Source organism: Neofelis nebulosa, chromosome 11, assembly GCF_028018385.1.
Source record: "Neofelis nebulosa isolate mNeoNeb1 chromosome 11, mNeoNeb1.pri, whole genome shotgun sequence".
In the NCBI taxonomy this organism is placed as follows: domain Eukaryota; kingdom Metazoa; phylum Chordata; class Mammalia; order Carnivora; family Felidae; genus Neofelis; species Neofelis nebulosa.
The window spans coordinates 25,832,935-25,860,225 of record NC_080792.1 but is presented as its reverse complement, the minus strand read 5'-3'; the positions used below and the strand labels follow the sequence as shown (position 1 = coordinate 25,860,225).

At 53.9% G+C, this 27,291-nt stretch overlaps 1 protein-coding gene across 2 annotated transcripts in view; it reads right to left on the bottom strand.

Moving 5' to 3' along the window:
• SMAD7 (SMAD family member 7) overlaps window positions 1-18,732 on the bottom strand; it is a 29,414-nt gene extending 10,682 nt beyond the window's left edge. Inside the window, exons 1-3 of one of the 2 annotated variants that reach the window (XM_058692163.1) lie at window positions 18,120-18,732; window positions 16,759-16,812; window positions 10,871-10,945 (exon numbers count right to left, since the gene is read on the bottom strand). In XM_058692163.1, coding sequence (XP_058548146.1) covers window positions 10,871-10,945; window positions 16,759-16,812; window positions 18,120-18,732 — 742 coding nt within the window. The remainder of the gene's footprint in view (window positions 1-10,870; window positions 10,946-16,758; window positions 16,813-18,119) is intronic. The other variant, XM_058692162.1, reaches the window with a different exon arrangement.
• Between the last annotated feature and the right edge of the window lie 8,559 nt (window positions 18,733-27,291).

Genomic DNA, 27,291 nt, shown 5'->3' with positions numbered 1-27,291 from the left:
CAGCCAAAGAGTGGGAGCAACCCAAGTGTGTCCAATGAAGGATGAATGAATAAAGACAGACAGACAGACACACACACACACACACACACACACACACACACACTAAAAAAGAAAGGCAATTCTGACACAGGTTACAACCCGGATGAACCTTGAAGACATACTGAAGCATACTGAAGACAGTATGCTGAGTGAAATAAGCCAGAGGCAAAAGGTCAAATATGGTACGATTCCACTCATATGTGGTACCCAAAGGAGTCAAATTCACACAGACTGAAAGCAAAATGGCGGCTGCCAGGGGAGAGACGGACTGGGCGGGGGCGGGGGGTGGGGGGTTGGGTTTAGTGGAGACAGTCTCAGTCTGGGCAAGTGAAAAGGTTCTGGAGATGGACGGTGGGTGCACGGGGATGTGACAGACTTAACACCACCGAGCTGTGCACTCAGAAATGGTCAGGATGGATGGAGCTCCTGGGTGGCTCAGTCGGTGAAGTGTCTTCAGACTCTTGATCTCAGCTCAGGTCATGATCTCAGTTTCATGAGCTCGGGGCCCTCTGTTGGGCTCTGCCATGGCACAGCCTGCTTGGGATTCTCTCTCTCTCTCTTTCTCTCTCTCTCTCTCTCCCCCCCTCCCCTGCTCACGCTCTCTCAAAATAAACTTAAAAAAAAATGGTCAGGATAGTAAATGTTGGGTATATTTTGCCCAAAAAGAAGGGAAGGGGAAGGAGAAAGGGAAGGGGAAGAGAAGAAGGCCCTACCTCTTCTAATGCTTTCTCGTGCTCCCCCATTAACCTGCCTGCCTTAAGTACAGGGGATTCACTGGTGGGCTTCCGCCCATCACAAGGATAAAGGCCCCCTGGAAATGTATGCAAATGCTGATATGCAGACGCATGTTTATGGGGAAAGAAAGATTCCTCAACTTTCACTCATTCTCCGGAGGTTTGCAAGCCAAGAAATGTGAAGAACTATAATCTTTTTATTCAGTAGGCAAGAGGCCATTAGCTACCCACCACCTCAGCAACAGGGGGTCTCATTCCCACAAACCCTCAAATCCAAGAACCAGAGACCACACAGATCACGGGAGGTCTTGCAAGATTCTGGCATGGGGACTTGGAGAGACCAGGTCCAATCTCTTACTTTGCAGATGAGGGGGGGGAAAAAAAAAAAAAAAACAACGGAGGCCCCAGGACAGGCGTGGCCCTGGAGGCTGAAATCCCCACCTTCAATCACGGAAGCAGGCCAGCCTCTAGGGACAGGCACCTGGAGGGGGCTCTCCCTCCCACTGTCATTCTCCAGGTGCCCTCCCAGGACTCAGAGACCGAAGTTGGGGGTGGGGGTTGCTTCTGAATCTTTGCATGCCCCTCACCCCAGGCCTCTCCCCCCAGGAAACCCCTCTCGGCGGGGTTTGAACTGTGACCCCACTAAGCTGGAGATGGGCCTATTTCTAAGAGCTGTACAACGCACCCAGCTTCTCCCTCTGGGTTACTCATTAATGAGGGGGAGGGGCTGTGCTGGCTAAGAGGCTGCCCTGGGGCGGGCGAGGTCCCCAAGCACTTTCTGGGCTGAGCAGCTCTTCAAGACCCTTTGGTGGCCTCAGAAGTTCATTCAGCCTACTGGGCAAAGCGACTTTCCCAGCTTCTTGTTAGGTGCCTGGAAGCAGTGGAAGCCAGGATAGGGTGATGGGGACAACTATTTAACCTCCGAGTGGCAAATGCAGAAAGGTGAGTCCACAGAGAGCACAGCCTGGCATCTTACTGTTTCTGTTCCTGTTGAGCGACCAGCCCCAAGTTAAAAGTAAAAAGGCGACTCTCAAATGAACAAACCCGAGGGCCGCGAACAGTCCCTGGCCAGTTAACTGAGCTGTCTTCGGACAGAAACTCCCAATGTTGACAAGATGAAACTGGGGTTGAGATCAGTTCTTCCCTTTCTGCCCTGATCAAACCCCAAGCCAAACCAGCTCTGATTTGTTTCTGGCCAGTGGGGTTCCACAGCACAGTAGTAGATAAACTAGATAAATTAAATGAGGGACCTCCACGAACAGAGCCATCGGGTCAGCCTGGGGGAAACAGGCGGGGACAGGATGAGCGCGGAAATGAAAACACTTTGGTCACTGCATATTCGACCACCCTGTACAAAACCACCGCCAGGGGCCTCCTACATGGGGCCGGCATCTCAGAAATGGGCTTGACCATCAGACTGAAAATTCAAAAGCAAGAGTTGCATCCGCAAAAGCCCACAAGAGTTCTAAAGGGAAAGTCAAGCTCCAGGGCTTTGAAGATAGCCCACCTGCCCTGTGGCTGTCAAGACATTAAATACTATCTCTCCAGACATCTGTGTCTGGTTCCCCCCGCCCCCCTCCCGGGGCTAAGCCAGTGCAAGGCTGGTCACCTCTGCTCCACACAGCACTCCCAGGTACTATACCAGGGTCTGGATTATAACTGTACCTCCTAAGGTTACTGCTTGTTATCTTACAATCGGGGGGGGGGGGGGGGGGGGGAGAGTGATGGAGCCCGAGGAGACAGACCTCTGTTTATCCACAAGCTTTGTTTTATCTCAACTCTCAACAGACCACACAACCAAAGCAGAGGCAAAAGCCGATGACAGAAAAGCTCTTGCCAACCCCGGCGTGCTCAGACAATCACCCCAGGGGCCCTGCACCTCTACCGCGTCTCACAACACCTACGGCCCGGCTCCGAGCCCAAGCTCCTTCTGTCCTGTAGAAACTGCCTGAGAAGCCGCCCTCTGTCTGTACTCCAGACAGAGCCAAATCCCGTGCAAAAGCCTCCACCTCGCTGACCCCAAAAGCCCTCCAGACAAACCACTGCATGCTGCTCTTCGTTTTGACTCTGGCAGCCCCAAAACTGCAGAGGCTGGCACATAGTAGATGCTCAATAAATAATCACTATATGAATGAGCCAGAGACAGGCTGGCTTCTCCCGGAACAGGTGGCCCACCCAGCCTGACACCTGCCAGAGGGAGGTACGAGGGAACCGGGCTGGGAGGGGAGCATGCCTTCCAGGCAGGGGTCAGCCAGAAAGGCCCAGGCCGTGTCCCAGTTCCCAGGGGAGACGGGCAGAGAGAAGCCCCTGTCCTCACCTACTTCCCAGCCAGCTGCGGCAGATCCGGAGGTGTTTCCAAGCCAGGCGCCGGCCCGGCAACCTCTGTGGGCACACCACCTGCCCACAGCATTCTGCCTTGGCGTCCTGCTCTGTTTGGACAAGTTACCCTCACCGAGTGTTCAACAATGCTCTTACACACCCCAGGGCTCTTGTTGTGTTATGAAAACAAAACAACGCACGCTAAGGAAAAAAAGCTGGGGTGGGGGACCGGAGTGAGTGGGGAGCAAGCAAGCCACACACAAATCTCTTTCTGACCTCCAGCCTAAAGAGGGCCCCTTAGCAGCATGGGTCAGGGCACTAGCCCCTGTCACCAGAACGATGAATGACATCGTCCAAGAGGGGACTCAGAAACCCAGACATGAGTAAATGGAAACCACTTTTACACCCAGGACAATATACCACCTACTTCTCCACACCACATGAGGCTGTGGCAAGCCCTCTTTCTGGGGGAAGCTTCTGGATGACTGGGTGCAGTCCCCCCAGGGCAGAGCAGAGCTGTACAGGAGAGCTCTGAAGCCTGTTTCCCTCCACTCCTCACTAGCACCCAGGAAACAGATAGTCTCAGAAGGTAAGGAATTCCTGGGGGCTGCTGGGGTGGACACAGGACTGGCCTCGAGGCAGCCCTGACTTCTAATCTGCCCCAGGCCAGGCACCCACGTTAGGGGAAGGCACCGCTGGGGTGGAACACTGCGGGCGCGAACGAATTCTTACCCACCCCCTACCAAAAAGAGGTTTTTTTTCTTTTGCAAGTTAAAACCGAGCTAATGACCCTGGGTGGGGCTCAGTGTCGAGGACCTCGAGCAGCCAAACCAAAATTCGCTTCCAGCCAAGAGCTGCTTGGCCTCACCATTTGGGGAAGGAAGCAGAAAAAAATCATGAAAGATTCTTTAGTGAACCAGGAAATAAGGCTGCAGTTAACATTTCAACTGAAGGTGACCCTTCTGGTAAAATATTTTTTTAAATAATAAAAGTAACATAAAGTTCTCAAACAGCCTCTTTCTTAAACAAAATGGCCTAAAAGTTCTCGTGGGAGTGGAAAGGAAGAAGGGGGGAGAAACCACCCCCCACCGCAAGAAAAAAAAGGAAAAAAAAAAAAAGGCTGGCCTCATCTTAGCCGCTACCTTTCATGAACGACTTTTTTCTGGAGTTCTTCTTATAGAAGGAAAGATGCAATTTCCTGTCTTATTCCCAGTATTTCCTGTTCGCTTACAAGGTGAAAGTTATCACTCTGTTTTAAATGATGGTCCTCAACTCCACAGAAAGTTCCTTTTTCCTTCTGGGGTCCCCATTCCCAACACAGAATCTCCCCACCTCAGGGTATAAACACACACTACCACATCCTACACCTTTAAACGATTGGCTCAATTAAAACGGTTCGATCTCTTGGTGGCAGACGGGATCTCCGATGGTACCTTCCCCGCCCCAGATCCCCAAGGACACCCCACGGGGAGCCGGGGAAGGGGCTGGGAGCAGCCCGGCGTGTTTGCGTAGAGCTGCCGCTGACAGAGTGTTGCTTTCTTGGTGTGTTAGCCACTAAATTGAGAACTGTGCCTCAGCAGTTAATAATATCTTCCCGCTGAAAATAGCCCAGAGAGGAAGCCTCTCTGTGACAGTAGGCACACAGCCAGCCTCTGGGCTGGCCCCTCAGTACTGAGCGAGGAAGATGGTAGGTAGGACCGGTGGTGACCCTCCCGGCGGCCGCAGCGCACGGGATCCTTTCACGAGCCTCCTGCAAAGGGAGGGCTCCGGGGAAGTCACCTGCCCACCTCTGCAGCCCTATAACCTCAGTGGGGAGGTCACATGGACCAGGGGCCTTGGGAGCAGAGCCGGGGAAAGGGTCTGGATCGCGGGGGAGGGGCAAGGGGTCAGGAGGCCCGGGACTTTGAGGGACAGCCCCTGTGTCACCCTCGGTCTCCAATCCCTGGGCTGGCGAGGGTGCAGGGAACCGGGCTGGGCAGACCAGGGGGAAATGGCATCTGGGGCAGAGCGGGCAAAAGTGCACTCACTTCCCCTGCAGAAAGGTCAGGCTCGGAAAGAACCACAGGGAACTTTCCTGCCTCTCATTTCTGCAACCCGCATGGAAAAGGGAAGGTCAAAAAAAAAAAAAAAAAAAAAATCAACACAGAGATGCGCCCGCTTCTCCCTGCTTCTTCAGGTAATAAGAGTCAGAGAGACAGGCTCCCAGCCCATCAAAGGGCCCCCACGCCCACCCCCACCCCAGGAGACCTCAGAAGTCCTTTGGCAACACGACTGTCTGTCAACGGTGGATCCCAGGCACCAAACACAAGTCTCTCCACTTTTAGTCTCTGGAATCACCGTTCTTGATTATCTAAAATATATTTAAAAGCCACCACAGGTCACTACTTTTAAAAACCGTGGTAAAATACACATAACATAAAATTTACCATTAGTGACACTGAGTGCCTTCACGGAGCTGTGTGTAACCATCACCACTATCTAGTTCCAGAACACTGTTATCACCCCAAAAGGAAACTCTGTCCCACGGGTCGCTTTTACAAGGTCATTAACAACAGCAAAGTCAACTGGAGGAAGGTGCAAAGTCAACGCACCTTGTCAAGTCCTTACAATGCAGCAAAAATCTTACTTGAGAAGAGGCTCATTGAGCCAGACGCTCACATTCTTCACTACGGGAGCAGACAGGGAATCACAGAAAACCTGCCGGGCCACCAAGAGAAGCCGCCAGAGATCCCCCACGGGGACACCGTCCCCTCCTTCCCCTTCCATGAGGGGTTCCTCGACTTGTCGGCACACTGCCATCACCCGGGGAGCTTCACAACATACCGATCCTGGGTCCCCACCCGCGGGGACTGTGATTCAGAAGATCCCAGGGTCTCCTGATGTTGGAGGCACATCCATCTGGCACTCCCACCCTGGGCCTGGTTTTCTCTCGCCAGGGTTGCTCGCACCTGCTTTGAAGTTGCCACTGCAGCGAAGGCAATCACAGCACTGGTGGGACCAATATTTTGGTGTAGTAACAGCAACAATAAAGATGCAGAGGAAGTCAAACTTGAGCATGACTTTGGCATGTCTTCCTTGTTCACTGCCCTACTGGCTCGGAGCTTGCCAGAGAGGTCCTATAGGTCTAGAAGGCCACCAGGCTACAGCCCGGCTAAGGGAAGGTCCAAGGCGAACGGTGAGATTTAATGTGCTGGACTTTACCCAGAAGCGACTCCGGACAGAACCTGGCCCTTACCCGGCCCCCTGCCCCTTTGCTGGGAGGCCCTGTTCTGCCTCAGTGACAGGATGCATGAGGCGGAAGCCCGTCCAGTCTGGCCAGGAGAGCAGCCCAGATTTGCTCCAGAGACTTTAAATGCTGTCTCCCTGCATTTAACCCCTGCCTGACTACCTCATTCTTTCCAGGACAAAGGGGGTTTCATCAGTGAGCCCTGATCCAGGGCCGGGAGCATGACCTCGAGCATTGCAAAGACCTGAGCTGCTGTCCAGGACCGGTCCTTCACTGGGGAGTAGGTGTGCAGCAGGTGAGCCGACAGAGGCCCGAGTCGTTACACTGGCATTTAGGGAGATATGGGCTGAGTCCCTAGAGATCCAGACTGTCTGGATCTGGGGTGTAAGGGAGTGGGCAGGTAAGGAAGCTCACTCACAGTCACATGTGCTGGTCCATCTGACTCCCCCCAACATTAGAGACCTCAGCAAAAACCACAAGCTGCTCGTTCCCAGGCAGAGGAAGGAGACACAAAAACACGGCAACAGCCACCCGGGTCCCAAATTCCCAGTGTCCCATCGCCACTCCAAGCCAGACAATAAGGACTTGTTCACAGGTATCTGATGAACAAGATGAAGCAAACTTTCCTAAGCTCCTTGCTTTGAGCCTGAACTTACTACTTGGACGGAGCCGGAACCACATTTTCTGATCAGACAGATATTTTTGAAGACTCTTGTCTCTCTGAGGCAATCCAAGACGCCTGCAGGGACCAAAGAGAAGGAAGAGACAAGTTCCAGGAGTGGCCACTGACCTCCCGTCACCCAGAAGTGGCAACCAGAAGCTAAACAAAGGAGAGCCTGCAAAGGAGTTGGCCTCCCTTAGGCTGGTGGGACGGCGTCTCTCCAATAAGCATGACTCTACGCAGCCAAGAGCTGGGCCTCCCTCAACTCCCCCCAACAAGCCCCGCAAGACACGTCAGTACCTATGTCACCACTGCCTCCCAGCTCCTTCCTTGAAATCCACGGTGGCGTCTCTCTTGAAGTTTAAAGAAGTACAAAGTGTTGGCCTCCAATCCGTGTCCCAACCCAAGGAAGCACTGATGGCGGAGGCCCAGCCAGCTCCAGACATTAATATACACAGGAGGAGGCTGAAGGATGGGTCTACAGCTGAACAACCCAGAATTTGCAGGCGAGACGGTGCTCCTCCATCCTGCCCAAACCAGGACAGCAGACGAGCTAAACGAGAGCCCCACCGGGGACTCCAGATGGAGGCTGCAAAGATGGCGACTTCTAGCACATGCTTTTGATCACCAGGGAGACAGTGAAAGCTCCGGGAGCAAATCCTTCCCGCTCCCACCACCACTGAGCCGAACGAAGAAGCTTCCCCTCAACAGCAGCCCTCTCCAAAGGTGGGTCTTCCTGGGCCAGGACACGGACACTCCAGCAGCAAGGGCTTATTCTGGAGATGCACGCCTTTGAAAAGGCACTGTCCGCCCAGAGCTTAACTAAGCGCTGCCAGATCCCAGTTCAGACCCAATGCACCAACACTCCACTCCGCCCCCGACCCCCAGAGTGCATACCCTGCCGTCCGCCTACCCCTTGGCCCATCCCACAGCCTGCCTGCGGGCACCTGCCTGCTCGTGTGTTCTGTGCACGGGATCGGCTATCTGTACGTCTGCAGCACACGCGTGTGCACACACGCACACACAAAACCATGCACCAAGCAATCCATCTGTCTCAGAGAGCCGGCTGTCAGAAATGAAAGTACAATCTCCTGGAACCGAGTCACAGCCTTCTAAAAATGTGCCGTTTTTCCCAGACTGAGGAAACTTGCAGGGGTGGGGTATGTTTCCCTGCAAGTCCCGGAGGCCTGGGCCTGTCGCCTCCCCGGCCAGACCCAAGCTGCAAGGCTGGAACTTCAAGTGCAGCCAGCGGGCCTGCTCCCAGGGCTCCCACCCGCCCACTCCCCTTCCTCGCACGAGAGGGAAGGGCCAGCCTTGGAGTCACCCCGGCAGTTCAGGAGGGGAATGCCTTTGAGCACACCCCCACCCCCACCTCCGAGGCACCACATTTTCACATTTGGCTGTTTTTTCTTTCCCTTCTTCCCTTGCCAAGAGAATCAAGCCCTGGCTCCCGCTCCCGACCTTCCTCCCACCCTAAACTGAGCCCCATTCATTAAGCCCGCTCTCAGCCAGGGCAGGACAGGAAGGAAAACAGCACACAGGGCCTGTGAAAGAGACACTCAGAGAGGTTATTTCAAGGGGGAGGAGGGGGCAAATCCTTGTGGGCGCGTTCACCGCTCCCCACCTTGATGCCCAGTGCCCCCCACTTCCTGAAGCAGGCTCCCACCTTCCAGCCTCTGCTAACCCCTTCCCCCACGCAGCCCTGTCCCACTCGGCTAGGTCTCCGCAGCCCCCACCAGCCTCACCCTCCAAGGTGGACACACCCAAGCCAACCCCCCCATGGAAAGATCAACTTGGGAAGGACGAGGTCTGGGCTCTCTCCATCTGCAAAACCCTCATCCTGGACCCGGGCCATTAAACCATCTTTTCGGGGGCACTCTCGCCACAAAGGGTGTAGTCCTGGGTTTCTCTGTGCCCATCGCCTCCCCTGACACCCCCCAAACCACTGGGCGCCAACCCAAAACTCAAGTTCCTTCAATTTCCCCCCACAGCACATTATTAATAAGCTGTTCCAACTCCGAACGGAAAGAAGAAAGAGCTCAAACTTTGAAGCCTTGGGAATTAGTAAATTAAGAGCTAAAATTCAAAACAAATGCTCTTTCATGTGGAGGCCCCCTGGTCTTTTTCTTTTTTGCAGTTTTGTTAAACCATTCGATCCCTTCAGAGACAACCACTCCTCCTCCCAAGCAGCGCCTCAGTAATCTAAATGGTTGCAATTACCTTGGGGAGGTGGGGAGAGCAGTTAATAATTGTTTTACTCACCTCCCCCCCCCCCCCCGGTCCCGGTTTCTTTCTAGGACTGGAATGGCTTTGGGAACAGAAAGCCCACCTAACTCAGATAGGGCTGAACGGGGCCGAGGAAGGAGATGCTCGGCTTGGTGTCGTCATTTCCTCCAGCAGACAAGACAGACAAGATGTTATCAATAAGACAACCCTTCCGAAAAGCCCCCTTTCAAAAGCTACCACTTCCCTTGCTTATTTCATGTGGTTCAAAAGGGCTGGGGCTCCTCCCTGCACATTCAGGATTTAAAAAATAAACCCATCGAACAACATCCTGAGTGTGTTATTTTGCCCAGACCCTCTCCTCTTCTTGGCCTTCTTTCTTTCAGGAACTTTCTCAGCCTTAGAAAGCAGAAAAGACGCAGTTCACCCGTTCCAGCATGTTCTCCCTCCTCCACCGCCGCGGTCCCCCCGCCCCTCGCCGGGTCCCTCTTCTTCCTGCCCACTTCTCATTAGGAGCTTTGTGTAAACAATACCCTCCGAGGCAGATAAGTCAAGAGTATATATTGCCCTGAAATAAAAACAAACAAGGGTCTTCCTAAAGGCGTCCTCAGCAAGCTCCGTTCCTGGACAGGAGAGCCTGGGAGGGGCTGGCCAGGATGAGCGTGACCATGGCCTAGAGGCAGCATCCAGCCAATTAGAGGTCACCTCACAAAAGAGGGCACACCACAGCAGCCCCCCCAGACGGTTCCATCTCAGCCGCCATGCTCCTCTGCCAACGTCCCAAAGGCAAGCAACAAATGCACGGAACCCTGGAATTTCTCCCCTACCCCTACCCACCCCCCTCCACCGGGTGACTCTCCCTCTTGTTTTAGCTGGCTCTTGGAAAATCCAGAAACGGCACACCGGGTGGGAAAATCAGGTAGAAATAGGATGTCTTTTGAAAAAGAGGAAAATGCTTCCTACTTACGTTGCTAATGAGCTCCTACAAGTTTATGACTCTCTTCTCATGCCCCTCAGGGGCAGTGATGCTCAGGCTACCTCCCTCATTCCCATAACCCTCCAGCACTGGCATTCCAGACCTTCCCTCCCGGGTAGCACTGCCAAGTCTCTACTGTCCTCAGTGTCTCCATCCTGTGGCTCCCGTCTCCGGATACGCGCTACAGAATCCTGCACTAAAGCTAGACTGGGAATTAAAACCTGCACAGAAGCATCAAGGACATCTGCGTTGAACTCCCACCCTACGCCTGGGATCTGCCTTCAACGGGTTCCCAAAAGGTGGATCGATGCCCTTTTAAGGCACTCCATGCACTAAGGGCAAGTGCAAGAAAGAGCTTAAGCTTAAACCCATGAATTAATGCCAAAGTCACCGAGCGGAAGCCCCCAGAGCCAGTAGCTGTTTTAACAATAACCATGAAACACAGCATCATGCCAGTCCCCGGCTGGCCCCCACTTCCTCAACAGAGCAGGCCCAGGGTCCTGATGCGTAAGGGACTGCAGAATGGCGAGCTCAAGGGCCAGAGTCGCTACGGATGCATCCAGTTCAAGCACATAAAAGTGAGAATTAATTCCAGACCAGCTGGGGTGGCAGAAGGCCACCCCGATTCCTCTGGTCTCCAGTCATTTCAAGAGGTCTTGAAACTGCCAGGGAAATAAGAGAAAATGTCTCACCTGAAAGCCCCCCAGGGGCCAGATAATTCGTTCCCCCTGTTTCAGCGGAGGAAGGCACAGCATCTGGACAGTCTGCTGTGGATGTGAAAAGGAGAGGGAGAAATAAATACACAAACAAATAAATAAAAACACCAAGATTAATTTTTAAGCACATTCTAAACAGCATTAAAGAGAAACCACACATTCCAAACAGCTGACTCCCCACCGCGATGCTGATTATTAATGGTCTGCTCAGGCTTCGCTGCCCATCAGAAGACAGACCACAGCACCTTGTCACCGGTCTGGGCTCTGGGCAGCCAGTTAATCATTAGTCAAGTCAGGCTCGGTCACAGACTGGCTGGAATTTCTCTTTTATTGCAAGTCCCCCATTGAGGAAACCAGGTAGCTCCCAAGGTCAAAGGAAGCCTGGGCTCTGCTCTCAACCCCCAAGGTGAAGCCTTCCTGTAGATCCAGGGGCCTCTCTGCCACTCCCTAGTGTCTCCCTCATTTGTTAGACTTCCCAGTTCTTCAGGACTTTCTCAAGACTGCCCTTGGGCTGAAGGGACTTTTTTCTCTTTTAACTAATGTATCAGAAGTATAATGAGGCATACAAATCTCAAGGACAACCCCATGGCGGGCGCCTGGGTGACTCGGCCGGTTAAGCGTCCGGCACTAGATCTGGGCTCAGGTCGTGATCTCGAGATTGATGGGATCAATCCCGGTGTCGGGCTCTGCCCTGGCAGCACAGAGCCTGCTTGGGATTCTCTCTCTCTGTTTCTGTCTGTCTGTCTGTCTGTCTCTCCCCCTCTCTGCCCCTTCCCTGCTGGTGCTCTGTCTCCCTCTCAAAATAAATAAACATGAAAAAAAATTTTGAATTACAATAAAATAAAAAGAACCCAATGAATCTTACTCATGTGCACATCTGTATAAAGCCACCAGCACATCAGGACCGAGAACAAGGCTCCCAGCTGAAGGGGAAACGTTCTACCTCCTTCTAGGCCTGGTCCAAACTCCTCTCTGGAAACCTTCCCGGGCAGCCCCAGACCTGCAAGGCTCCCTTGCCCTTGGTTCCTATAAAATTTTTCTGGCATCCAGCACTTGGAATTCCCTTCTGCCGACTTTGCTCATCTTTTACCTTCAGATCCTGTAAGCCCTAACCAGCCTATAAGCTTCTCTTCAATGTCTCTGTCACCCTCAGGTGCTTAGCATGGTGACCTAAACGCTAACGAGGCTAATGACAATTCTAGCTGAGAAACAGACTCCACAACCTCCCTCCGAGCAATTAAACCAAAACCTAATGCCCACGAAACACAACTAATTAGCCCCATGAAACAAAAGTACACAAGACCCTGAAAGCTCATCATGCATCACTGCCAAGGCCAAACTGAGGGCCATAGTGAGAGGCCGGCTCGGGAAAGGGGCTTCACCGCTCCACCGCAAGCACACTGGGTTGGATGGTTCAATTCCCGTCCCCCAACCACCTCAGGTCACCAGCAGGATGAACCTGGGGTGTGTTCTACCAGTTTCCCATTGGAACCACTTGGCCACGCTGGCAAACAGGAAGCCAATGGAAAGAGAAGCCCGGAGGCAAGTAAGCCCATTTGGAGTCCTTTATTTAGTAGCCCAGCAGCAGCCTTCATTCCCCAATAAAAGGGGGGGAGGGACTGAGCATGGCCTACCCAGGGCCCCCAAACCACGTCTGGATTTCTGCTGCCTACCCCTCCAACTCTGAGATTCTCTCTCTAATCCCAGAACCTTCCGTCTCCCGCATTCTCTCTCAGGCTGGAAGAACAACTTTTCAAGAATTCTCAACAGGGGCGTGGGGGGGGGGGGGGGGAGAGCAGAGGGGAGGGGTGGGGGCCACAGGCAGAGCAAGAGAGAAAAGACTGTGTGCGTAATCTCATTTTATCAGGATAAAGTGTAATTCCTAACAGGAATATACAGTTTTACAGGAGACACTTAATCAAATGGAAAACAATAGGGGAGCAGAAAATGGAAGCTGCTTGTTAAATGGTGTATACCCTGCACTTTTTAAACTACTTGGATGGCCTTCACCATGTTCGAGAGATAGGTTTTACCTACCCACAAGCGGAAGACACTCCCACATTAAACAGGAGGACGTATCCACAGCCACTGCCCCCTGCCTTCCTCCGGCTTTGGCTGGCTGAATCCCAGGGGCAAAGTGGGTTTCAAAGGAAGAGCCTGGCATCTCAGGGCAGAGCTGGGACCACATTCAAGGTGTCAGCCTGTCTCAGATCAAAGGTAAGCCAGCTCCGGCAACCACAAGCGTTTTTATGAAATGGTGCTCTGCCCTTCTGCAGAGCCTTTGATCTCAAGAGGGATTTACAAACATTAATTAGGCCTCCCCGCCACCTCTGTGAAGTATTAAAGTATACCTGTTGGACCCGCACCTTGGTAAACTGAGGCGTCACTGACTAGCCCAGGGGGCCACCCAGTGAGCTGGGCTGTGAGCAAGAGTTGAGCGCTCATCCAGCCCATCCCACAGCTCTCCCTCCCCAGGGGCCCAAGTCCTCACTCTTCCCTGCAGGTAGTTAGGCCCAGGCGGCCTCAGCATCCAGACTGGCCTCCTCAAGCTACTTCAGGGCTCGTAAAGGTCCAAGAGGCCACACCCCCAGCCCTCACCCAGAGACAGGGGTCCAAAGCCAGTGTCTCAGCCTCTGCCTGTGTCCCAGCTCTCCAGGGCCCAGGATGCACACACTCTAGGCTCTAGGCCATTCCTGGCTCTTATCCACCGTTAAACATTACCAAGCACCCAGTAAGTGCTGGGTTCTCTGGGAGAAAGACAGTCCTTGAAGACGCAAGCCTGGGGACCAGCCAAGGAATGAGCTGTACAAGGGGCACAAGGTGAAGGGGCTGGGGATTCTATTCCTCTCACCAAGAAAATGGTTCCAGAAGAGCTCAGGTATTCTCGTCAGCATAGTTCTGAGCTTCCCAAGAGTCACCGGGGCCCAAGGAGCCCCAGCCCCGCTCCCCCAACCACACGGTCAATGTCCCAGCTCTGCCCCAATCCACAGCTCCCATGAACCCTGGTTAGAGCACAATCCACTGCATGGGAATCATCCACATTTTCAGGCAGGCACATCATCAGGCCTGTAGAATGAATGAACGAACCAATAAATGAGCAAATGAATGAATCATCTAACTCTTAACTCTTTGATGAACTAGATTTACAGAGGCCCAGAAAAATTAAGAGACGTTGAGTTAAGAGGTAAGAGCAGGCCTAGATTCCAGACTTCTCAACTACCCTTTGGAGGCTTGATCTACCAAATGGGTGCTGGTCACCTGGGACCCGGGCCTAAGCAAATACAGTGTCCCCAGCAACATCCTCAACTCCAGCCATTCTGGGAAGTCTTGCACACCATCAGATGCAGAGGACACAGGGAGCAGGGCCCACATAGCAACCCCTCAGCATCCCCCCCGCCCTCCACAACTTAAGTTCTACTTTCGAACAGCACGTTCCTATCCCTTGCGGGAGAGGAAGGAACCTTCTTGACTTCAGATAGTCACAAGTCACAGCCACCTTGCCCTTTGGTTCAGGCATGTCTAACCCTTCCCGGAAGATCCTACTGGTTTGGGACCACCTAGCACCCAGGTCCCTTCCCCAGTTCCCTTCCCACCACCTCTTCCAAGCTGGAGACTTCACAGAAGGGATTCCCTTCGTTGTGTAACCAGTTAAGATTTTAACAGCTGTCCATTATAAAACCTGGCTCCTGGTTCTCACCTAGTCACCCCAGACCAGAACTTCAACCTGGGGCTCACACACTCAAGAAAGCAAGCAGCTGATCTGAATTTCCCAGCCCAGTACTCTCCTCCCATGTACAAGGTGAAGACGAAAAGCGGGGGCAGCATCCCATCTGTGTGTGTGACCTCAACGGCCCTGGCCCTGGCCACAGCAGCCGGCAAAACCGGCCCCAGACCTGTCCCTAGCCCCACGGTTCCCAGACTTGGCTGCCCTCCAGCAAGTCGGGACAGTTCCTTCCACAGGGGCATGGCCTGTACCACCTCACGTCCTTCCACGACAGGGCCTTTTTTCATTCCCTTTCTTGTTTTGTTTTAAACAAAACGTTTTGGGTGAGTAACCAGCTGTTTGAGTTTCCGATTGGCAGGTTAATCACTTCCTATTGGCTGATCTGGAAAACTTTTTCTCCCCCTTGGAAATGGCACATTCCTGTCTTTGTGGCTTCTCTGTTTACACACATTTTGCTACCTAATGTCAACACTTGCTAATGAATAAATATATCACTCCACTCACTGCAAATGAGGTCCTGGCCTGGCAGAAGGACCGCCTGAATCCTGCGAACAGATTTATCCTGATATCTCTGCAGGAAACCCGGGAGAATTGTGGCCCTTCTGTTCTACAGTTTTAGGAGGTTTCTGGGAGCATTTATTCACCCCTAGCAATCTTTACTCCTGGGGCCAAGGTGACTGGTCTTTCTCTCTTGCAAGGAATCCCTCCAGATTGGAAGGCTACAGAAGGAGAAACAAAAATGGGGCAGGCGGGGATGGCCCCTTACAGAGCAAACCTCATGAAAGAATTCTGGGTCCTGATGCCAAAAGCCCAGTCAAGTTACATTCTTTGAGAAAACAGAGCTTGGGAATTTCAGTTAACATTTGTTACAAATACAGAGAGCCGGTTATCTCCTCATTAATGACCATTTATCTGGTGTTTTGTAAATCGAAAGCAAAATATCACATGCTTTGCAGGCCACTTATTAGACAGGCACCGGGCAGGCAGCAACGCCTCCCGACTTCAGGGAGCGGCGGAGTCCCGGGGGGGCTGGCTGCAGAACATGGGCTTTGGTTACACCGTTCATTAAAGTATTTAATTTATGACAACGCCCCAGCAAAACTTTTAATTAGTGGGGGGAAAGGCCCAACAGCCAAAACTCATGAGGCGGAAGGACTTGTGAATTCCAAGACAGAAATGGGGCCCAACCCTTCACTTCTCCTTCTCCCAGAACCTTGGCAAAAGAAAGATGTCACAAGGGTTGCATTTTTCAGGCATCAGTATACAGGCCTGAAGACCGAAGTTAACAATCCGTACTCCTCAGCTAGGGCATCTCCCGCTGCTTTAAGAAGGCGCTCTGGGACAGTGGGGCCCATCCCTGGAGGCACTCCTAAAGCCCCGTTCTGCTGACCCCTGTGCCCCGTGGCACTGTTACCTCCACAGGATGAGCCCCTGCACTGCCAGCTAGAAGCTGAATACAGACAACCGCAACAGGGCTGGTGCCAGTCTCAAAAGGGCTTTTGCTCTGGCCCTGGGCCATCTAGGGACAAAGCAACAGGCAGGCAGAGTTATGCTAAAAACCTGCATGGTCCCGAGCTCGAATTCTGAGAAAACGCGGGCCAGAGCTGACTAGCAGGTGTCAGAAGCACAAAACACCCAGCAGGACGTGTTGCCTTTACTTCTCAGATTTTCTAAGCTCTTACTTCAAACCAAGACCTGCTCTGCACCTTTGAAACGGTCTTCCCTCTGTCATCAAATTATCCACTCTTCTCACTGATTCTTCTGGCACTCACAAAACTCTCCGGATTCTCCCATCAACCTGTCCTATTTGGCTCTCAAGACACTTCTTCGTGGATCAAATTCCACATGTTAAAGCTGAGCCAATTTGGTTACAGAGTGAAAATACACAAAAAAGGAACAAAAACATCTTTGCAAAAAAGAAAATCATAGTAGATAGATAGATCTACACACACACACACACCCTCTCCAGCCACAACAAAAACAGAAAAATCCACCAAATTTCCAACAGAGGAAACCCAGAACCACCTCGGGGCAAGCCCAGCGCCTCCCCAGAGCCGCTGCCTAGACATAAAAATCCGCGTTCTAGAGGCTCCATTTCTAACTTGAGATAGGAAGGGTATTTTTAAAATCATCTACTCACCAGTTGGTTTGAGAAAATCCATCGGGTATCTGGAGTAAGGAGGAGGGGGAGACTCTGGAATTAAAAAAGTAAGAGAAAATAAAGGCCGAGCCATGAGAAAGAGAGATAGAAACTTATGATAACAGAGACATTCTTTTAGCCCAACTGTTTGTCTTAGCTGTGGGGGTTGGAGGCAGGGCCGCGAGGCGGTGATTGCCTTGATATTTAGCTGTCAGATAAACAAAAGAGGCCGCCTGGCGCCAGCCTCGGCGCTCAGCTCCTCCACGTCTGCAGCCGCCGCCGCCGCCGCCGCGCTCCGCCGGCCCGGCTGGAAACCACCGGCTCGGGCCGCGCACTTCACAGTTCACGGGGCGGGGAGCGACAAAGCCCCCTCCCCGCCCCCGCCCCCCAGGGGTGCAATTCACCCCGCCCGCCCCCCTCCCGCCGCACCGCTGCACGCCCGCGCAGAAACTCGGGGATCCCCATTCCCAGCCCACCCGGGAGACGCGCCCCAAGTGCGCTGGTGAACTTGGGAGGATCTGTGGGCGCCCGAGGTACATCCCCCGCTGTGCACAGAGACGTGGAGAAACGGGAAGCAACAGAGAAGGCTGGGAGGAAAAAGAGAGGGAGGCTGGGGTCTCAGAGGCGAAGCCCAGGCCCTGGCGCAATAAAAGGGCAGCAAAGGCACAGAGGCGCTGGGGGCAGACCATCCTATAGTCCACTGTGTGCTTTACTGAAAGAAAGGAAAAAGTTGGGGACACCCAACTTCTGATCGCTTGCTCTTTTCCATCCTGGCTGGCTGGCTTGAGAGCGGGTATCCAGTCCTGCCTCCCATCCTAACCTTCTTTGCCCCAAGACCCCAGAGCTGCGGGGCCGGGGAGTATCCCGACCTGACTGTCCTTATTTACTAAAGGAGCAGAGACTTTCCAGCCTCTACAACTCGCTGCTCCCAACCTTCCTCGGCGGGCCTGGCCCGAATCCAACTCGGCCACACACCTCAGTGCTTTTCCGGGTGCAGGGGAGGCGTGACCCCCACTTCTCTCTGCACCGCCTAGCTGCTGTGGAAATGAAGGCCTTTAAATTTTGAGCCGCGTGTCTGTGGAGTGCGTGCACAAGCTGTGCCCACAGCCCACCTCGGGGCAGCAGAGGAGAAAAAACTGGAAGGGAACCCCCAGGGAATGCCCTTGCAGATTCCCCTTGTCCTTTCTCTACTTTTGTCCCTAAAGGCTCTTCCCAGGAGGGGATGTACACACACCCCGCCCCCCTCCGGAGAGGTGGCGGCTGCACACACATACACACACAGCCCGGGAGAGTGGGGGTTCTTCTACCACTTGCGCGCCAGGGGGAGGAGGCAAGAGGGTGGGCGCAGAATAACCTCTTACCTAGTTCGCAGAGTCGGCTAAGGTGATGGGGGTTGCAGCACACCAGCTCGGGGTTGATCTTCCCGTAAGATTCACAGCAACACAGCCTCTTGACTTCCGAGGAATGCCTGAGATCCGGCCACCTGAACACTTTGCACAGCAGGAGGGGGAGCGAGTAGGACGAGGGCGGCTGCGCGGGCTGCGAGCCGGCGGGCGCCCCCAGGCCCAGCCTGCAGTCCAGGCGACCGGGCAGCAGGAGGCACGCGGTGCGCGTACCGCCGCGGGACTCCACGGCCTGGAGCAGCAGCTCCAACTGCCGTTCCTTCAGTTTCTTGAGCACCGAGTGCGTGAGCGCCTTCAGATCCGCCTCGGCGCCCCCGGCCGCGCCGGCGCCCGTGGCTGGGGGGTGGGGATGGTGGTGACCTTTGGCACCTCTGACCGCCTTGCCCAGGCAGCAGCCAGCCCTGCCCGCGCCGCCGCCACCGGCCCCATGCGCCCGGCCGTCCGTCGCCCCTTCTCCCCGCAGCTCGCCTCCTCCTCCGCCTCCCCCCGCGCCCTCCTCCTCGTCCTCGCCGCCGGGCGCACGGCTCCTCCAGAGACGCCGGACGAGCGCAGATCGTTTGGTCCTGAACATGCGGGGCGAGGAGGCGAGGAGAAAAGTCGTTTGCCGGCTAAGGAGCGAACATGACCTCCGCACACCATGAAGAAGTCGGGCGCCGAGTTGGGGCAGCAGGCGCAGGCGACAGCAGCAGCAGCAGGGGCCCGGGCAGGAGCGGCGGCGGCCCGAGGGGCGCTCCGTGGCATGCGCCAGTCTCCCGGAGGCCGGGGCGCGCGCGGGGGCCCGGGGGCGCCCGCCGGGGCTCGGGGGCCTGCGCTCTGGCTGCCCCACCCCGCGCGGCCCGCGCCGAGCGCGGCTCTCGGGCCCCGGCGCACCCCGGAGGAACGCTGCCGCCGCTTCCCTGGGGGCGGCGAAGCCTGCCCCGGTCGGCGCCTCCCAAAAAAGAGGCCCCCCCGCAGCGGCTCCCGAGTGTCGGGCTCGCCAGCCTCGGCTTCCTACATGGAAGATCCGCGGGGGCAAAAAACGAAAAGGCTTTCGGCTGGGCTGCTGGAGGGAGGAAAAAGCCTCTCTCCCCCTTGCTAAGCAACTTAATTTGGGGGTGGGGAGAAACAGGCAATTAAAAAAAAAAAAAAAGCAGGCACGCGATTTATTTTTTTCCTCTATATCCTTAGTAACCGGATCTCCTCGAATTCCGTGCACACGAAGACTCGGAGGAGGGGGCCGAGTGGACTTCACCCCACATGAGATGTCTGGCGAAATGAGAAGGCTCTCAAAAAATCTAAGAACCAAATATGCAAAGCCCAAAATGAAAAACACCACCTCCTCGCACCCCCGAAGGTCTGGGGGCGTCCGGCTGGAGCTGGGGTTTAAAAAAAGAAAATGTTTACAAAGTAGAACAAGACATTTGAGGGGTGGAAAAAAAAACGTATCCACGAGTTACATCCCCTTTTTTCCTTGCAGAGCCCCGCTGGTCTTCCTTTCCTTTTCTTCTGCCAAGGGAAAAAAAAAAAAATCGTATTTTTTTTAATCCACAGAAAGCTCTGGCTAGGCTGCTTCAATCCTCGGCATCTGCGTGTTTGGGGGGAGTCTGGTCTTTCCTCCTGCGCTCCCGGGGGCCCCGGTCCTCGGCGGGGACTTCCTCGGGGCTGGCGGGGGCGCAGGGGCAGAAGATGCTGCGGCGGCGGCTGCGCCCGGTGGGGCTGACAGCGCGGGGGAGGGCGGCGCGGCGGCGGCGGCGGCGGCGGCGGGCCCCTGGCGGGTCGCGCGCTCTCGCCCTCCTGGGCGCAAGCTGCTCACTAATGCGGGGGCCGCCGGCGCCCCCTCCCCTGGCCGCGGCTGGCCGCCTGGACCCCCCGTAGGAGCTGCTCGCCCCGACCCGGCTGCGGCGGCAAGGAGGCCCGGGTGTCCTCACGCCGCCTCCTCCACCGAGACTCTTCCTCGTCGCGCCCGGGAGCCTCCTTGTCCCCCGTCCGCCCTCTCCTGGCGCTCGGGTCCTTCTGCCGCCGCCGGGGGCTCGCCGCGCCGCACTCAGGGTCTCCGGGGCCGGACGCTCGGCAGCTCGGCGCCGGCGGGCTGGCTCTGTCTCGGGCAGCTCTCTCCCGCGCGGCGAGCGGACCGAGCACGGCGCCCGGCTGGCTCGGCTGGCGCGGCTCGGGGACAGGCTGCTCCGTGCGCCGAGCGAGTGAGCGAGTGTGCCCGCGGCTCGCCGCCTCCCGCAAGGCCTCCCGCCCCCGCCCCCTTCCCTCCCCCTTCCTCCCCCTTCGCTCCCCCGCCCCCAGCCGCCGCCGCCACCGCCTCCTCCCCGCCCCCCGCTCCCCCCCCTCGGGCCCTCTGCTCTGCTGGTTCCACTGCGCAGTGGCGCGCCCGGCTCCGGCCTCGTCACGTGGCCGTCTAGACACCCTGTCGCTTTAAAAAAAAAAAAAAAAGCGATTGTGTTTCGCAAACAACAGATCGGGTTTCTAAAAGCTATTTCTCCCCCCCACACACACCCCCGCCACCGCCACCCCCTCCCCGGTCTGCAGAAGGGGTACCACTCGGGGCGTGGGGGTGCGGGTAAAGGTGGGGAGCTGAGGAGCTCCCAGAATCGACGGAGACCTGGCCGGATCAGAGGAGAAATGGGAAAACCCAAAAGCACCGAGCGGGCTTCGCCGGAGGGTTTTCAAGCGGAACGAACCGGTCGGCGGCCCGATTTAGACGCAGCCGGGGGAGCTTCGCAGCGGCTGTCCCGCGCGCGCTCGTCCTAGCGCTTCATTCATTCGTTTTGTTTTAAAGGCCCTGGCGGCGGATCCCCTGGCCGCGCTGGAGGGAAGGGGGAGGAGAGCGCTGTCTCCGTTTTAAAAGACATTTACACCGGACTGGACCGCGGCCCTGGGAAGTGTGCGCTGGAGGGAACAGCCGGGCCGCCGAGGGCGGGGAGGCGGCGCGAATGTGACCTCAGCGGCGGCCGCGCGCTCCCTCCCGCCCTCTCCCGCTCCGGGCTCGGGTTTCTAGGACTGCCTGGAGATGTGTGTCTTGTGCACAGCTCTGGAATGCATTTGGCCGGCTGACGAGCTGTGAGGGGCAGCATCCAGGCGGGAGAAGGGGCGGGGGCGAGGTGGGGGGTGGCTCTCCGGCCCCGCCGCCGGCAGGTTTCCTCCGGAGCCCGGAAGACCTCCGGCACCCCGCCTCCCGGCGCGGGAAGGTTACCTTTCCGAGCAGACCTGCCTAGGGCATGCATATGCATGCACGGCCTGTTTCTGCGCCCTTCTCGGCTCCGTAGCGTTCAAGGTGCTCAGGGTCATAGAGTTTAGCCCCTGACCCCAGGTTCGGGAGAAGCAGAGACCCAGCTAGCAGATTACGGCAAGGAAATGGGGTAAGGCCTTGGCAGGGCACACGACCAAAATGCGTTTATTTCGTGAAAACTAATGGTACCGAGAAAAGAAATGATTTAAATATATACGCATCACTATTGACGAGGCCACTAGTTGGCATGGTGATCTAACCTCACAGATCATTCAGTGAAATAAAAAAGATTTTTTTAAGGGATTAACAATTGTGATATCAGGACAACAGTGAACCTCATTGGGGATGGGATGAACGAGGAATCTTCAGGAAAGGTGCGATGTACTATTTTCATTATCCCAGTTAAATTATACCTTCTTAGAAGGAAATGGGACAGATTAATTTTAGCTTTACAGTTCAGCCCCCTCCCCTCCAGCAATTTAAGAGGCGCCTGACAGGCAGTAGATGCTTAATAAACATTGAGGAACTAACATAGGATGCAAAGGGGCCATTTGGACTGCTCCCCCCAGATCTAACAAAAGCACCTTTGGAGATAAAAATGTGAGAGAAAATCAGCAATGTTGCTTACACCATCAGCTCCAGGCAAGAGACCCCTGAAGCTTGTTGACTTGTAAGACACAGGGGTGCCGAGCAGTGTAGAAATGTATGTAGGACAGGGCAGAAGCTGGCATTCTAAACGTTTACTTTGTAAGGCCACATAGCTGCAATTGTGTAAGGTCATAATTTTATTGTAAATAAAAATGTTGCCTAATGAAAAGGGCATTGAGACCGCGCGTGCGTGTGTGTGCGTGTGTGTGTGTGTGTGTGTGTGTGTGTGAAACTTTGTAAAGAAGCACCTTGCAAACTTGCAAACAGCAGCAAGAAAGCCCCAGGAAGAAATGGATGAGTGGCTCTGGGTGATCCCATCATCATAGGCAGGAAAGACAAAAGAGACAGAAATAAGATTTCTGGGAAATACACAACATACTCCCCTTAGAAAGGCTTATTAAGAATCCCAGGCTAGACGTCAGAAAACCTGATTCCAGGCTGGGGCTCTGCCCTCACTGGTTAACTAACTTGCACCAGTGGTTATCCTCACGTTTGGCCTCGGCCGTATACTTGGCAGGGATTAAAAAGCTTTCTGGGCAAGTTTCCTACCCTCACAGGGTCCCATTCCCTCTCTCTGCTCTGGGCCTCCCTACACGATCTTTGCTTTTCAAGAGAGGCTAGGCTAGGCTGCAAAGTGACAAGGACATAAATAAGGGAAAGCAAATGTCATAATTCTAATTAAGCATCTTGGCTAAATGGAGAAGCTGAAGACTCTTTTAGAAATCTGGCCAATGGTGCTAATAGTCTGTGATGAGAGGCCAGAGCACACACAGGGCAGGTAGATTTAGTGGGTGTTTCAGGAGCTGAATCTGACATCACAGCTTGTCTGAGTACAGCATGCATATACTTGCAGAGATATGTTCCCATAGAGTGTAATTGTGGGTGTTTTAATTCAGGCGTCACCTCTCTCTTACCCTCTGTCCACAGCTTTCCTCCATTTTACTACCCGACGTAGATGATGGCTGGGATGCTGGGCAAGTAGCAGCAGTGATTGGTGCTGCCTTATGGCTCCCTGACATCCCCTGAATCAGTTAACATCCCAAGCCTTCCTGAGAGCCAGCCCCGCCCCACTGCATTCTTGTCCCTTTCCTTTCCAAGAAAGAAGCCAGCCCAGGGAGGAACTCCTGGCTGGCTGGTGTGCCTAGAAAGGGAGTTCCTTTCATCTCCACAGGCACAAGCGAGACTGACAAGCACCCCGTTTCAAGCTATTCTGATCCTTAAAAAAAAAAAAAAAGAAAGAAAGAAAAAGTTTAGAGTTCACCAAACTATTGTGAATGAGTTTGATTCTAATCATTTGCTGGCAGGGAATATGGAATAAAATATCTCATTTGCAGTGGTTTATTTCCTGTTGTGGCTTCTATTTTCATCTTTTAGTCACTTTGGTGATAGTAATCAAACCCTAATCATGGTGCAGCCACCAGTCACAGAGACCAAAATAACTTGCAGCAGCGTTATGACAAACAAAGATGGACTCAGCTAAAGACCCGGCTACTTAATCACTGGCCACTGGCACCGGGAGGACGGCGGGGGCTGCCACTCGACCGACCGTGGGCGAAGCATCTAGTTGAGGGAGGAAGCCGGAGGGAGGTTGCTCCCCAGCAGGCAGGGCCCCAGAGTACATGAGGAAGGGGAGCTATACTAGCCTGGAGGAAGCAGAGGACAAGCAGGTGAACTCCCCACAACTGTCAGGGGACAGAAAAAGGGAGCAAAAGAGTATCTGCAAAGGCCACACCTACCAGCGACCCTCAGCAAAAGCCAAAAACACAAACAAACAAACAAACAAAACCCTCCTGCCTGAGGAAGCCAGGCTTCTTCCTTGCAGTACTTTCCTCATTTCCAATGGTTCTGGGAAGAGAGGGGCAGAGAGGCCCCGAGCACATGTGGGTGTGTGTATGCAGGCAGGGCTGAGGACAGGGGTGAGGCAGGGCTGAGGATTTGCTCTTGCAGAAGCCAAAAGAAGAAACCATTGAAGGGGCCAAAAAAGTGCTGGAAAATATCGACATTTCTTGCACAACCGTCCCCTGAAAAATGTGTGAGTGAGCTCTAAACCATCCTGGGCTGGCAGCATTACAAATGGAAGCAATGGTTCATGAACGGAAGATGGCCTGAGTGAGGCCGATGTGGCCATCAGCACTTCTTGGCTTATCTTAGAAGAACAGGAAAGTAAGTGAATGAAAATGCATCTAATTCACAATCGAATAAAGATGCTCATCAAATATTCTTGTAGTACAGACATGCTGTCAGCTGATCCGTAACATTTGCCAGGTGGCTGTGCAGGGAGGGCCCTCAACTCAGGACAGGGTGCTGGGGGAAGGGGCAGGATGAAAAGAACATTGTTCTGGAGGAACGAGAGGAACATCCAGAAAAAGTCAAGATCGAGGACAACAGAGACATTCAACTATACAATCACATACAGATATGGTTCCCTCCAGGGACACCCACTGGATGGCCGACGACCAGAGCAGGGTGGGAAACTTAACTTTTTGTGCCTTTACAAATTTTGCACCATGTGAACGTGTTACTTATTCAACAATAGACAGATTTCAAGATTTGAAAGCGACAAAAAACTCTGCCTGCTTTTCTCGTTTCCTGAAATTTGCTGTTCTGATGTCCTTGTAGAAAAGGATGAGTTGGCAAGGTCCCACGTGGAAGGGAGGCCGTAGACAGCTTCTCTCTCTGTGGGGCAGTTACTACAGGAAGGCCGATGACAACAGAGGCCAATGTGTCATCCCAGACGGCAAGGGTGGAGGCTGCCTCGTCATGACCCTGGCGGGAGTCAGTGAGGAAACACGCCAGTCCTAATCAAAAGTCATTCTAGATATCAGTCAGGTGCAAGTCCTAACATGGGCCGGCCGGCCTCATAAATACTCATGTCGCGACGACCAGAGACACAGGAAGGAGCCTGCCCGATCTGAGAAAATGAGAGCCTCGCATTTTGGAACAGAAATGTGTTCACATGATTCTCGATCCATTCAGCCAGCATCGATTCAAGATGTGGTGCCAACCACCGGGGGAGATGGCTCAGGGATGTGAAGCCAATACTAAGTAGTGTCTGCCCTCAAGAGGCGCATCATCTAGAAGGGAGTTAAAATAGGAAAACAGTCAGGGCGCCTGGGTGGCTCAGTCGGTTAGGCGTCTGACTTCTGCTGAGGTCGTGATCTCCTGGTTAGTGAGTTCGAGCCCCGCATTGGGCTCTGAGCTGGCAGCCCAGAGCCTGGAGCCTGCTTCGGACTCTGTGTCTCCCTCTCTCTCTGCCCCTCCCCGGCTCGTGCTGTTTCTCTCTCCTTCAAAAATAAAAATAAAATATGAAAATAATAAATCCTTGCAAAATGTGACCAAAGCCACCCTAGCAGGAAGAATGGAGGCGCATGTTTTCTTGAGAACGAAAATTCAAGCAGCTTATTCTATCTGGGAGGGGTCTTGAAAGGTTTCTCAAAACAAAGATTTCACACTAGTTGGCTGAGTTGACTAACCAGGCAGAGAGGTGTTCAAGGTACCAATGGTCACACGCAGAAGAAAAACACGAAAAAAACAAATCGTTGTTTTCTGTCAGCTTGGAGGTAACTCTTCAAAACCCCCACCATGCTTGTCATTTTAAGTATCTGACTTTATCCCCAAACACTCCTGAGCCTCAGGAAGTCCACGATGGACGTGAAGCTTCCGCAGTAGGTTGTCGGGGTATCGTCTCCCTCAGCATAAAGTTTTCTTCGTAGAGAGGATTTGCGGGACGGACACTAGTCGGTCTATAGTTACAGAAAAAGTTTCTCCTCAAATAACTGGGGGAATTTCCATGATCTCCCCTTCTCGAATCAACAGCCGGGCCTCACTTGTGTCAGACTGGTTCACGTCAGGAAATGATGCCAGTTTCAACACAAGTGCAAGGGAAGTGCCTTCAACAGTGGAGTAGGCCTGTGACAGTTCAGTAACAGGAGTGCTTAGACAGTCCTCTCAAATACCAACAAAAATTATTATTCCCCACCGCAGTACAGACAGACAATTTGGGGGATTGCCACAGGCACTACAAAATAAGTACATAAATAGAAAAGGAAAAAAAAATATTTTAAAGACAGCAAGGCAAGGAAATCGATGTTGAAACTAACCAACAGGACACACCCTCAGGAACCCTGACCTTTCTCGCCACCGTCCATGCCTGGGGGGCGGGCAGGGGGCCTCCATTCTGAACCTCAAGCAGACTCCATTGTGACCTCAAGCTTTCTAGCTGGGTTCTTTCCAGCTTGTCTCTAGGCTCAGGCAGCACACCCTGAGAGCAGAGCCTCCCCTGAAGGGAGCCGAAACTACATCCCCCCCAAGCAATGAGGACCGCCCTGAGCCAGCACGACCCCGCCCATGATTGACTCCTCGAGGCCCAGACCATGATGGACTTGACCTTCATTGCCCCCTCTCCCCGACCTTTGCCGTACATTTGCCGGATATAAACCTGGAAGTATTGTAAGCACTTGGGAGCCCGTCTTTAAGAAGCTAGTCCGCTATCTTCAGGTGTTGGCTTCACGGAAATAAATTCTTTTCTTCTACCACCACTCCTTTCTATGCCTTTGGATTTTGACAGTGGGCAGTGATGGAACGTGATCTGTTTAGGACTCCCCCACCCCCACCCAGCCAGGTGCTCTCGCATTTCTGTGCCCCCTGGCTACAAAGCCACACCCAAGGGGCACCTGGGTGGCTCAGTCGGTTAAGCGTCTGACTTTGGTTCAGGTCCTGATCTCACGGTCTGAGAGTTTGAGCCCCACATTGGGCTCTGTGCTGACAGCTCAGAGCCTGGACCCTGCTTTGGATTCTGTGTCTCCTTCTCTCTCTGCCCCTCCCCCACTTGTGCTCTGTCTCTCGCTCTCAAAAATAAAATAAATGTAAAAAACAAAAACCAAGAACAAAACAAAGCCACACTCAAAATAGATTCCCCCTCCTACCAAAAAAAAAGAAAAAGAAGAAAAAGAAGAAGAATCCGAATCGGATTACCAAATTAACCTTAGCTGTTTTCTGATTCCCTCCCCACCCCCCCTGCCATTTTTATCTTTCCCATTCCAGAAGTCATTAGGAGATGAATTCGGTGCTCAGTTCTGCCTAGTATGTGCTGGGTAGGATCCAAGTAACGAGACATCTGGTAATGGTGAATCAGTACCGGCAGCATGCAGAAGGGGTGAATGATGTCTGTAGCAGAGCTTTAGAGTCATGGTGACCACACACACTGGTCCTGGCACGTTCTGGGACCCACCAAAGGAGCCAGGCCTCATGAGTGATGGCAAAGGC